This window comes from Coregonus clupeaformis, chromosome 23, assembly GCF_020615455.1.
Source record: "Coregonus clupeaformis isolate EN_2021a chromosome 23, ASM2061545v1, whole genome shotgun sequence".
Lineage (NCBI taxonomy): Eukaryota > Metazoa > Chordata > Actinopteri > Salmoniformes > Salmonidae > Coregonus > Coregonus clupeaformis.
Window position 1 is genome coordinate 19,438,221 of NC_059214.1, and position 13,272 is coordinate 19,451,492.

Consider the following 13,272-nt stretch of genomic DNA (forward strand, 5'->3'; position numbering starts at 1 on the left):
ATGAATTGGCCCCACACTGAACAGAACAGCAGAGCAAAGCACCCAGTGGAGGTGTTCAATCAGAGGGATTGGTAAGGAGTTGAGGGAGGGATGGATGGAGGAAGGGAGGAGTGTGTTTCAGCACTCAGCAGCTCCAGGGTGGGTGTGCTGCTCTAATAACTCTAAAGAGCTCTCTAGAATGGAAAGAAAGGGTAGCCATCAGCAACAATCCTCCCTGCTCTCACACACACAAATTATATTCAAGGGCAAAAAGACTGCCTTACCATTTTATCCTTTATGGCTTCCCTAAAGGGTAATGGTGAAGCATTCATCCAGTTAAATGACCTTTAAAAATATATATATTGAATAAGCCACAGATATCCATTCAGGATAGCAGGCTGCCTACATTATGTGTTAAAACACAGGAAGTATGGAATATATGATAGATGGAAAATCAAACTAACTTAGTCAACACACAACCTGTATTCCACAGGGAATTTCACTCGTAATGTATTCAGTGGATCAAAGGGAGGAATGAGTGTAGGATAATTACCACATGGTTTACCCGTGAGTCATCCCGAATAGGAGTTCTCTTAGTATAAGCCCCGACTCACTCCTAACTCCGCCATCATCTGACAGAAATTAGAGAGAAAAAAGTATTTCTGTGCGTGTGAAGTGGCTCTTAAAATGTAGGGACCCGAAATTTGGCAGTGAAATAAGACATCTGTTTGTGCAGCAGTGAATGGGGTCACCAGCAAAACAAGCAATGTGACTGAGGCGTGCTCATTGAGGGTTATGTCTAGAAGGGATACAGCTTTTGTCAAAATTGACTTTTCGTAGCAGGTTTAGGAGAACTTAGGCAGCAGGTTAGGAGGGCCAGTGGCGGCTGATGGGAGGAGGAGGGGAAGGGTGGCGTGGCAATTGCTTGTCTAGCCGGAGAGGGAGTCCCTCCAAATGCTGTGCTTAGGCCACAGGGTTATTATTATGGTCATCTGTTCATGTCCAAAATCAGTAGGAAAGTAGACCTCACTCATCTGTCATTACTAGGGGATGTTCACGTCATCCTAAACAAGTTTATGCACTTACAATATTATGATACAGACACATTGTATCATTATTATGTTATATTGGACTCCTTCTGTAAAATGTTAGAATGTGAGAATATAAGTATGCAATCCATCTAGGAAAAGGAACATATCTAGGCGGTAATCACACTGGGAGAGCATTTTCAACAGGAAACCCTCATCTGCTGACTTCCCACCCACCTGCCTTTGAAAAAATAATGAGTGAATGCCTATTGAATGTTTCCCGGGCAGAGAGAAAATACCTTTGTTTGGGGAGTCCATTAAGCCCAAGCAAGCCCTGGTAATAATGAGAAAAAGTTAACTGAAAAGGCTCTGACTTTTAAATGGCCTTTACCTTGAACAATGCCTAGATTAAATATAGGCATTCCTCACAAAAAAAGCTTTATTTTTATTAAAAGTTAAATAGGTGCACAGAGGCATGTCAAGAAGCGGCGGATTTTGAGGATTCTTGTTTAGGCTTTGCGGGCCTGATTTCCACAACTTTAACTGGCTCGGTTGCCACGGCAACCTCCAAATTATTTACATCCCTTTCTTCTGTCCAAGAATGTAAACTACCTTGTTCAAAGTTATTACAGCCCCTGCTGCCCCTTTGAAGACTGACAATGTGAATTCTCTGCCCAATTGACTCACACCAGAAACTGGTCTCAAAACACTCCAGTAATGCTTTACTGAGCTCAGTCTGCCTGACACATAGGACTTTCAAAGGACTTCTATAACAGGACAAACTTGCTACATGTATGCTGCTTATAACCCTTTCATTACAGACTGTCTAGTTAGTCAGGCCTTTTAAAGTGACACAAGTTGGTGTGCCTTCAGTGAGTAATGCTGCAGCAAGCTAGATCGGTTACACGCAAAATGCAAGGCTCATGACTCATGCTTCTCAAACTAATATCCGTCTTCACCACCTCGTCTTATTCAAAGTTTCACATTACTTTTATCCTCTTTTGCCTCCAAATTTCCACAGCAATACTTCCAGGAAGCTTGAGAGAGAACCTAATGGCTCATCTAATTTATACACTTTACTTTCTTACACTGTAAACATATATGTTTACACAAGCACATGTGAATCATTGTCCAGTAATTTTAGAGCTAAGAGTCTGTGAGACAAGAATATTCGGCATTGTGTCAAAAAGCAGCCTTCACCTGTCCTGCCTAAAGCCAAGGGGCTCAAACTTGTCTCAGTGCCAGTCTGCGCTTTGAACCCATTAAGACTTTCTAAACCTGGAACACCGTTCATTGACATTTACATCTTCTTTGGATGTGGAGCGAGAAAACAGGAGAAGATACTGTATTTCCCAACAATTTGTGCCTTGGTTGGTTGTGCTTGCAAAACCTAGTTGGCCGGAACCGGGTTTGGAAAGGCTAGTGTAAATGAGCCCTTTGAACAGACAAGATGAGCCTCCTTTAGAAAGGACACACTGCATGCGTCCCAAAAGGCACCCTATTCCCTATATAGTGGACAACTTTTGACCAGGGCCCTAGTGCACTAAATAGGGAATAGGCTGTCATTTAGGACACAGTCTGTCCTATGAGCCTCCTTTAGAAAGGACACACTGAGTCCTCTCTGCTCCTGCTGAGGCTTAGACACACGTCCCCAGGGGCAATTCCTGCTCCAGCACGTCACCCTGTTGTCATCGCAGAGTATCACCAGCCTGTTCTCTCCACCCAACAGTCTGCCTATCGGTGCCACTCACTCCTGGAGCCCCTCCAAAGTGTGTGACAGGATACTTTTAGGAACTGTCAAGCACACCACCACCACACACACACACGCAAGCACACACACACAAACTCAAGAGCTCACACACACACACACACACACAAAGGCAAGAACACACACACGAACGCAAGAGCACTAACACAAACACACACAAGCAAGCACGCACACACACACTACTATGGGCTCATGTTACTGCACAGTGACCACAGAGTCACAGGGGGGCTGCAGACAAACTCGAGAGGTACACATGCACCCCTGGCAGGGAGATGCCTATCCATCTAAGTAATGCTGGGTGGGTCAGGTTTTTGCTGCCTATAAATGGAATACCCAAATCCATTGGAGATTGTGTATTGTCAGGTGTTTGTGAGAATAGGAATAGACTGCAAGCATACCCTCACCTTAGCCATCTGGGCTTGGACCCCGCTGGTCTTCAGGGCAGTGACGGCTTTCTGAGCTGCAGCAGGGCTGTCAAAGTCCACAAAGCCGTAACCTGAGGGACAGAACACCACACCAGTCAAGCCTACCTGGAAAGACAACCATCCTAATTCATCATTCAGTTGGCAATGCAATTAACAGTATAACAATTACGGGCCCTGGTCAAAAGTACTTCACTACATTTCTCTCTCTCTCTCCTCTCTCTCTCTCTCTCTCAATATATATATATATATATATATATATATATATATATATATATATATATATATATATATATATATATATATATATATATATATATATATATATATAGCTGTGGAAAAAATTAAAAGACCACTGCAAATTTTTCTTAAATCAGCATCTCTACATGTATGACAGCCATTCCATTCCAGTGTCTGTTGAATTCCAACACAGGCACACCTCATTCTACTGAATTAGGTACTGATTAGGTGATCACATAAACCAAATCTTATTTAACGAGGAAAAGTATAAAAACCACTGCTGTGGTCATCACTATCCTCTTGCAATAGGACCAGCTGGATGGCAAAAACAGTGCGAATTGTACCTCAAATGTAATATTAATCAAAGAATAACTATTGACCATGCCAAAAGAGTTGAAAAGGAAAGTTTTGAGTGAGGAAAAGAAGGGTTCAATTCTGGCTTTACTGGCAGAGGGATACAGTGAGCGTCAGGTTGCTTCCATCCTTAAAATTTCAAAGACGGCGGTTCATAAGAACAAGGTCAAGCAGCAGACATTGGGGACAACAAAGCTACAGACTGGCAGAGGGCGAAAACGACTCTCTACTGACCGGGATGACCGCCAACTCATTCAAATGTCACTCAACCGTAGGATGACATCAAGTGACCTACAAAAATAATGGCAAACGGCAGCTGGGGTGAAGTGCACAGCGAGGACGGTTCGAAACAGGCTCCCAGGGGCAGGGCTGAAGTCGTGCAAAGCTAGAAAAAAGCCCTTCATCAATGAGAAGCAAAGAAGAGCCAGGCTGAGGTTTGCAAAAGACCATAAGGATTGGACCGTAGAGGACTGGAGTAAGGTCATCTTCTCTGATAAGTCAAATTTTCAGCTTTACCCAACACCTGGTCGTCTAATGCGGCGGCAGGTAGCTTAGTGGGTAAGAGCGTTGTGCCAGTAACCGAAAGGTCGCTGGTTCTAATCCCCGAGCCGACTAGGTGAAAAATCTGTCGATGTGCCCTTAAGCAAGGCACTTAACCCTAATTGCTCCTGTAAGTCGCTCTGGATAAGAGCGTCTGCTAAATGACGTTAAATGTAATGGTTAGACAGAGACCTGAAGAGGCCTACAAGCCACAGTGTCTCGCACCCACTGTGAAATTTGGTGGAGGATCGGTGATGATCTGGGGGTGCTTCAGCAAGGCTGGAATTGGGCAGATTTGTCTTTGTGAAGGACGCATGAATCAAGCCACGTACAAGGTTGTCCTGGAAGAAAACTTGCTTCCTTTTGCTCTGACATTGTTCCCCAACTCTGAGGATTGGTTTTTCCAGCAGGACAATGTGCCATGCCACACAGCCAGGTCAATCAAGGTGTGGATGGAGGACCACCAGATCAAGACCCTGTCATGGCCAGCCCAATCTCCAGACCTGAACCCCATTGAAAACTTCTGGAATGTGATCAAGAGGAAGATGGATGGTCACAAGCCATCAAACAAAGCCGAGCTGCTTTCATTTTTGCGCCAGGAGTGGCATAAAGTCACCCAACATCAATGTGAAAGACTGGTGGAGAGCATGCCAAGACGCATGAAAGCTGTGATTGAAAATCAGGGTTATTCCACCAAATATTGATTTCTGAACTCTACCTAAGTTAAAACATTAGTATTGTGTTGTTTAAAAATAAACATGAACTTTATTTTCTTTGCATTATTCGAGGTCTGACAACACTGCATCTTTTTTGTTATTTTGATCAGTTGTCATTTTCTGCAAATAAATGCTCTAACTGACAATATTTCTATTTGGAATTTGGGAGAAATGTTGTCAGTAGTTTATAGAATAAAACAAAAACTTTATTTTTACCCAAACACATACCTATAAATAGTAAAACCAGAGAAACTGAAAATTTTGCAGTGGTCTCTTAATTTTTTCCGCAGCTGTGTGTATATATATATATATATATATATATATATATATATATATATATATATACACACACATACATATACACACTGTACTGTATTTATTCTTTTTTAAATTATTATTATTGTAATTTAGCAGACACTCTTATCCAGAGTGCCTTACTGTAGTGAGTGCATATATTTTCATACTTTTTTGTACGATACAGGGAATAGGGTGCCATTTGGTTGGCACTTTAAATCTCAGATCAACATTGACGTCTACAGCAAGCAAAAAGTGACAGGATGTGATTGACAGCCACCACAGTGAGGCCAGGCCAGAGGCCACCATGTTCTGTGGTTGACCCCCACCTCTCTGTGGCCCATGGTGGTCAGTCAGTGCCTGGTGGTGAGGTAGTGTAGTAGGCCGGGGGAGCAGAGCACAGTGCTGAAGCTGCAGATTGCAGTGATGACGCCCAGGGCTCAGGTCAGCTCATTGTCCCCTTGGGCTACATGCAGGCCAGAGTCAGACCTGTAGTCCCTCCCTACCCTCTGCTCTGCCTCTGTGATGCTGCTATATTTAATTATCAAACAACCTCACAGGTCCACAGCAAACTCGCTGCTCAATGTGGAATCTAATTACAGATTCTAGATTGATCTTGGTGATAACCAGCACAAACCAAGTATATTCTGAATCTGAACATTCTGCTATTTGTTTGTATTTCTAAAGACATGAAGACAAAAGGCAAATGTTCATTTGAATTTCAAGTTGGGATTTTGGGGAGTTTCTTAGGTACCTTTCTTCAAGCAAGCTGTGAGTTCAAGTAAAAATCGGCATGCAAGATGAAAGGATGTTTCTCAGTCGCCACCTGTGATTAGTAAGGGTATAATAATCCCCAGCAGGACAGTGACCAAGGTTTTTTCTTATCCCATCTGTGGTGCGTGCTGGCTGGGCTGGGCTTCAGTGTCATTGTGCTTCTCACTAGTCAGAACAGGGTGTTGGGCCCAGGGCTGCAGCCAGAGCCAAGACTGTTTGTCACGCTCCAGAGGGAGAGGCACGAGCTGTCACTTCCTCTCGTGATCCGCCCATAGCGCGCCGCACGGTGACAGACATCAGTAAAGGGACTAAAATAACATGAAGTAGTGGCAGCCTTTTGCCAGCCTGTCTGTCTGTTTCCTGACTAGGCCAGCCCCTCTGAGGCACATAGCTGTTGGATGACTGAATGACTTCAACAAGGCAGAGCCAGTACACTTTGACAGTACTGGGCTGCCAAACCCACTGCGTGAGTGAAGAAGGCCTTAAGCAATAATCTTCATTCTTTCCTTAGCATGGCCTTTGTCTTTAGTATAATAGCATTAGGAGGATTATGGCAAAAATCCTATGTGTCATCATATCACAAACTGGAAGTCCAAGTCAAAACTCCAAAGCCTTGACACTGATCTCCTGCTTTACAATGAGTCATTGTGATACATACATTATCCTCTCAAGGAAGATGCATGTGATGAGTTTTTATTGCTTTAAGCCTAGGGGTTGTTATGAGCATGACTTCTTGAGTTGTGTGCAAAAATACTAAATAAATAAATATAAATAAATATCTGTTACCAGAATTTCTCAACCACGTCACGACTTACTGAAAGTCTTTGTAAAAACAGAGGAAGCCATACACACCTTTACATTTGTTTGTCGTCTTATCCAGGATTGCCTTTGTTGATACAATTTTGCCATACCTACGAGAGGAAGAGAGAGGTATTCTTAGTTGTGCTGCGTTATGTCCCAGACAGAGGCAGCCTGTTATAAAATACAAAAAGAGTGAGGCCTGGCTTACACAATAATCAACAAAAAAAGCATGAGAAACAGGAAGCAATTTGTTTCCATGTGGATTTGAGAATCTCTGCGGTGCTAGAGCAAAGATGTTTACCAAACCACAGAATCATGGAGGATTACCTATCCTCCATAGACAAAAGGATGTCAGACTCGTGAAAAATACTGAGAAGCTTCTTCAGAAAACGTACCGAAAATCAGAAAACATTTAGGAATAAACTTGAATGAAATATGCATAACACACAGCTTTTTTTACGACTTCTTGACAATGCAGGAACATGGGGACGGAGTAGCATTCCATAGCCACATCCTGTGCTTTAACAGTTATTTGGTGCACTGTCTTGCTGCTGCTGCTGCCAGCTCTGACAAATGAACTCAGCGGTGACCCCTAAACACTGGCTGCACTGCATTTCCTTTCAACGCTAAGCTAGCTCACTCTATTCAGAATGAATAGCAAATCAGTGCAAAGAACACAACAAAGACATATATTGCGACTTTCTCTCTGTACAATGATGAATGCAACCAATAACAGCGCACAGACGTCAGGCCGTAGTAGTAAATGAGCCTCCCTTGTAGTAATCAGCGCGGCAGACAAATGATTGATGAGGGGATTGGCTCTCTAGATGGAGGAGGAAGTGTGAACTTTGACCTGAGCTGGGAGGCGGACAGGTGGTGGCTTTATGAAAATGACGCCTATGTCCCGACCGTGAGTCATAGATAAAACCGATTGTGACAGATCTGGTTGTGTGGCATGGTGTTATGATTGTCACAGAGGAAAAGGTCACCTATAGTGCCTTTGCCATTAACGATCGCTGATCAGCAGTGGCTTAATGTAACCAAATAAGTCTCCATGATTTTTGAAATCCAATTACAGAGCCTGACTTTGCGAGCAGTAGCACATGTCTCTGTGTGCTGTGCTAGACTCCATGGGCCAGCGCGACCTTACCCTGTGCTCCACTGGGTAAAGAGCCTCGAGGATTAAGGGGTTTCCACCAATTGACTCCAAATAAATCAATTACAGGAATCACCACATCAAAAACTTGAACGCAAGAGGTTAAAAAAGGCACGGGATTACGACACCCGCTTCCTAATCTGGGCCACTGTTGGGTGAATGAGAGGACACAGTTTAACTCTCTGCATAAAATCAGTAGATTAGCATCGAAAGTATATGACATCAGTACAGTAGTTCAGGGTAAAGGTGTCTGCATGCTTCCCATCTGAAACAGTTCGTGCATATACAGTGCATTCGGAAAGTTTTCAGACCCTTTCCCTTTTTCCACATTTTGTTACATTATAGCCTTATTCTAAAATGGATCAAATAAAAAGAAATCCTCATCAATCTACACACAATACTCCATAATGACAAAGCAAAAACACGTTTTGAAATGTTTGCAAATGTATAAAAAAGAAAGAAAAATAAATACCTTATTTACATAGGTATTCAGACCCTTTGCTATGACACTCGAAATTGAGCTCAGGTGCATCCTGTTTCCATTGATCATCCTTGAGATATTTCTACAACATGATTGGAGTCCACCTGTGGTGAATTCAATCGAATGGACATGATTTGGAAAGGCACACACACCTGTCTATATAAGGTCCCACAGTTAACAGTGCATGTCAGAGCAAAAACCAAGCCATGAGGTCGAAAGAATTGTCCATAAAGCTCCGAGACAGGATTGTGTCGAGGCACTGATCTGGGGATGGGTACCAAAAAATGTCTGCAGCATCGAAGGTCCCAAAGAACACATTGGCCTCCATCATTCTTAAATGGAAGAAGTTTGGATCCACAAAGACTGTTCCTAGAGATGGCCGCCCGGCCAAACTGAGCAATCGGGGAGAAGGGCCTTGGTCAGGGACGTGACCAAGAACCCGATGGTCACTCTGACAGAGCTCCAGAGTTACTCTGTGGAGATGGGAGAACCTTCGAGAAGGACAACCATCTCTGCAGCACTCCACCAATCAGGTCTTTATGGTAGAGTGGCCAGACGGAAGCCACTCCTCAGTAAAAGGCACATGACAGCCCGCTTGGAGTTTGCCAAAAGGCACCTAAAGGACTCTCAGACCATGAGAAACAAGATTCACTGATGAAAACAAGATTGAACTATTTGGCCAGAATGCCAAGCATCATGTCTGGAGGAAACCTGGCACCATCCCTACGGTGAAGCATGGTGGTGGCAGCATCATGCTGTGGGGATGTTTTTCAGCGGCAGGGACTGGGAGACTAGTCAGGATCGAGGGAAAGATGAACAGAGCAAAGTACAGAGAGATCCTTGATGAAAACCTGCTCCAGAGCGCTCAGGACCTCAGACTGGGGCGAAGGTTCACCTTCCAACAGGACAATTACATTTACATTTACATCATTTAGCAGACGCTCTTATCCAGAGTGACTTAAGAATTGGTGCATTCAACTTATGATAGCAAGTGGGACAACCCCTTTTTTCTTCTTTTTTTATGGTGGGGTGGGGGAGGGGGGGTGTAGAAGGATTACTTTATACTATTCCAGGTATTCCTTAAAGAGGTAGGGTTTCAATGACTCTACGCACACAGCCAAGACAACGCAGGAGTAGCTTCGGGACAAGTCTGAATGTCCTTGAGTGGCCCAGCCAGAGCCCGGACTTGAACCTGATCGAACATCTCTGGAGAGACCTGAAAATAGCTGTGCAGCGACACTCCCCATCCAACCTGACAGAGCTTGAGAGGATCTGCAGAGAAGAATGGGAGAAACTCCCCAAATACAGGTGTGCCAAGCTTGTAGCGTCATAACCAAAAAGACTTGAGGCTGTAATCGCTGCCAAAGGTGCTTCAACAAAGTACTGAGTTAAAAGTCTGAATACTTATGTAAATGTTATATTTCAGTTTTTAATTTTTAATAAATGAGCAAAAATGTCTAAAAACCTGTTTTTGCTTTGTCATTATGGGGTATTGTGTGTAGGTTGATGAGGGGGAAAAAATAATTTACTCCATTTTAGAATAAGGCTGTAACATAACAAAATGTGGAAAATGTCAAGGGGTCTGTGATGTTTTTGTTGGATTTTTTTCAGCTGTTCGTGCAGAATACTTTTTTTATCGAGGCAAGCCGAAGTCGGTAGCCAAAGTCTACGTCCCTTCGTCGGTGATTGGTCAACAGTAGCGATGGTATTCTTCAATTAAGTGTTTGTAGTCATTCAAAGAGAGAAGATTAGTTATTATGCACATTTTGTCACTTGAGAAATACTGCACCAAACATCTTAGATAGATGTTAAATTGCACGACTAAGATGTCCTTAATGACAGATTTCTTGAGTTATCTTAGATTCATTCTGACTATTTCGAGGAAGTGTATACTGGCTATGGCGTCTCAAGCTGGACAAACAGTAATATTGCTGCTTTTTTTTGTTTTTCAAGCGAAGGTCTTTAAGGGAGTATGCGAGCACACTCGTTTGCGGAAGGCTTTAGACCACGACCAAAGCTGTCTTTGTGTGTGTGTGTGCTAAAACACATCTTCCAAGAAAATACGCTTCTTAAGACAACCTTTGCCATTAGACTCACCCCTTTTCCATTAGCTTTCACTAACCATCTATTACAGTGTGATGGAGCTGCTTGGTGCTGTCAGACAGACGAGAGAGAGCTACTTGAATCAGGTAGAATGTATTCTCTGAGAAAGAGGCAGCAGCAGCTAGGAGAACAATGAACTCCCATTCCACCTGCCTTTATCCCATTACAGTGGCTAAAAGGGCTCTGGTTACTATTCACTGCATGCTTATTGATTCCCGGGGACAGCACTGAGGGATACTGTTCTGTCTGCTCTGAAAATAGCAGGATTGAGTTATGGCCTGAGGGAACATCCTCGTCTTGACTGAGGGCTGTGAAGTTTTCCTGAGTAGCATGTGGAGAAAAAAAAGTATGTGAATCACTTTGCTATAAACAAGAACTGATTGTACCCTGTGCTTTTTGAACCCTCAATAATTGGCTCAAAGTTTTAAGCAGAGGTTTCATTGGGATTTTATTTTGGGATATTTTGGGATCGGGTGGTGGATCAGCTCAGGTCAGACACACAAAACGATGACAGAAAGAAGATGGGGTCAGTCGGAAAAACACAGGGATCTATTCCAACCTCTTTAGATTGTCTAACAACTAGCTAACGTGCATTACCCATTACCTACTGACTGAGTAGCCTGGTGGTCCAGTCTGTTGGTGCTATAGCCAACTTCTGTTCATGTCCATTCATGGTCATACCAATCAGACTGGCCTCTGCGATCTCAACGTTAATATGCACTCCCAGTATTTAGGCTACTAGATACTGAAAAGCAGCATTGATATAACATTGATTAGGGTGAGTTTATATGCTAAGAACATTTCAGTCGGGGGAAGGATTAAGCTAGTTACAACACAGGGTAAAAGAGCAAGAACCGTTGACCCTGAATCTCTAAACTGAGCTCTAATCCCAAATCTTAAATGGCAACAGCCAGCAGCTGCGCTTTGACAAACCATCAACAGTGCAAGAGATGGCCCGGATATGAATCCCTTACTGCCTACTGAACATACAATAGAGTCCTGCATCGGGTCGGATACCCATGGTTCCCCGTGGGTGACCCACAAAAAAAAATCAGCTGGTGGGTGGAATTAAAACATTCTTTCAACCCCCGGGTCGGCTCGTGGTTCAGAACAATTATATTGCGGGTCGGAAACGTTTTAAATCAAGATAATATAATTTTTTGAAACCCAGGAGCTTGTGGTGTGGTGCTGAAACATCGGCTCTCTGAAGAATCCTATGCGGGTGGGTCGGTTGCAGAGAAAAATCTGTCCTGATGTTGGGTATCGGGTGGGGCTTGGAATTAATGTGGCCGGCGCAGGGTGGGTGCGGCTCCAAAAAACTGTCCCGTGCAGGACTCAAACATTCAATACCTGTTTGCTTTCTTCAATGAATAAATTCCCCTCTTCTTTCCCCTTTAAGTCGTTTTTTTATGAAAAGTAAACATAGACGTGTGTGTTCCAGATAATCCTGTGTGTGGTGTAGGTCGCTAAACAGCAGCTATCGGTCTGTATCTCTCTTTCTAAACACGGGATAGAGGATCTATGCCAGCCGATAGGGAGATCGAGGGGTTGAATGTGCCGCAAAGTCAACATCACATTGTAGATGTGGGGGGGTCCGGGAGATGAAAATGAGATTTCAAAGTCACCTCGGTGGTCTTTTCCATAGATGTGAGGTATACAATAACACAATGGGGCTCTGGATGAGAGCGGGCTGGGATGGCTTCTTTATCCTCTGCATACATGAACTCCCCACTGTCTCGCTTCAGATACTGTCAGCTGCTAAGGCTCTCTGGGTTTGCCCTTGTAGTCTTCCAATATCATCTTTCATTTTAAATTCAGATGTAATGCCCGTCAGCTCTCCCCCTGCAGTGTTGGCCATCATCTTCTCAAATATCTCCATACCCTCCCCTTCACTCACCGCTATCTCTCTCCCTCTCTCTCTCTGGTCCAGTGATCTGACCTGTCCCAACTAGGTTCTACTTAAAACATGGCAGTAATATATAATAATACTATATGCCATTTAGCAGACACTTTTATCCAAAGCGACTTACAGTCATGCGTGTATACATTTTACGTACTGGTGGTCCCAGGAATCTAACCCACTATCCTGCCGTTGCAAGCGCCATGCTCTACCAACTGAGCTACAGTGAGTCATCTAACCTTATTAGTATCTATTAAATGCACAGGGAGATGGTCCACTGGTAACTGAGGTCTTGTTCTTCATATAGCATTGTGACGTCACAGGGAGACCATGCAACACCAAACATAATGTGGACACATTTAGATTTAGATTCTCACTGAATATACACTGAGTGTACAAAACATTAGTTTCTGTGTATGAATTAGATTCAATCGCAACAAAGCCTCCTTCACTCATGCTGCCAAACATGCCCTCGTAAAACTGACTATCCTACCGATCCTTGACTTCGGTGATGTCATTTACAAAATAGCCTCCAACACTCTACTCAGCAAATTGGATGTAGTCTATCACAGTGCCATCCGTTTTGTCTCCAAAGCCCCATATACTACCCACCACTGTGACCTGTACGCTCTTGTTGGCTGGTCCTCACTACATATTCGTCGCCAAACCCACTGGCTCTAGGCCATCTATAAATCACTGCTAGGCAAATCCCGCCT

The 13,272-nt window shown here is 43.6% G+C and overlaps 1 protein-coding gene across 6 annotated transcripts in view; it reads right to left on the reverse strand.

The window, feature by feature from the left end:
- LOC121536827 (RNA-binding motif, single-stranded-interacting protein 1-like) overlaps window positions 1–13,272 on the reverse strand; it is a 47,172-nt gene that overhangs the window by 15,226 nt on the left and 18,674 nt on the right. For 4 of the 6 annotated variants that reach the window (XM_041844407.1, XM_041844406.1, XM_041844411.2 and 1 more), the window contains exons 3-4: window positions 6,968–7,026; window positions 3,174–3,271 (exon numbers count right to left, since the gene is read on the reverse strand). In XM_041844407.1, the coding sequence (XP_041700341.1) occupies window positions 3,174–3,271; window positions 6,968–7,026 (157 nt within the window). The remainder of the gene's footprint in view (window positions 1–3,173; window positions 3,272–6,967; window positions 7,027–13,272) is intronic. The other 2 variants (XM_041844408.1, XM_041844412.2) reach the window with 1 other exon arrangement.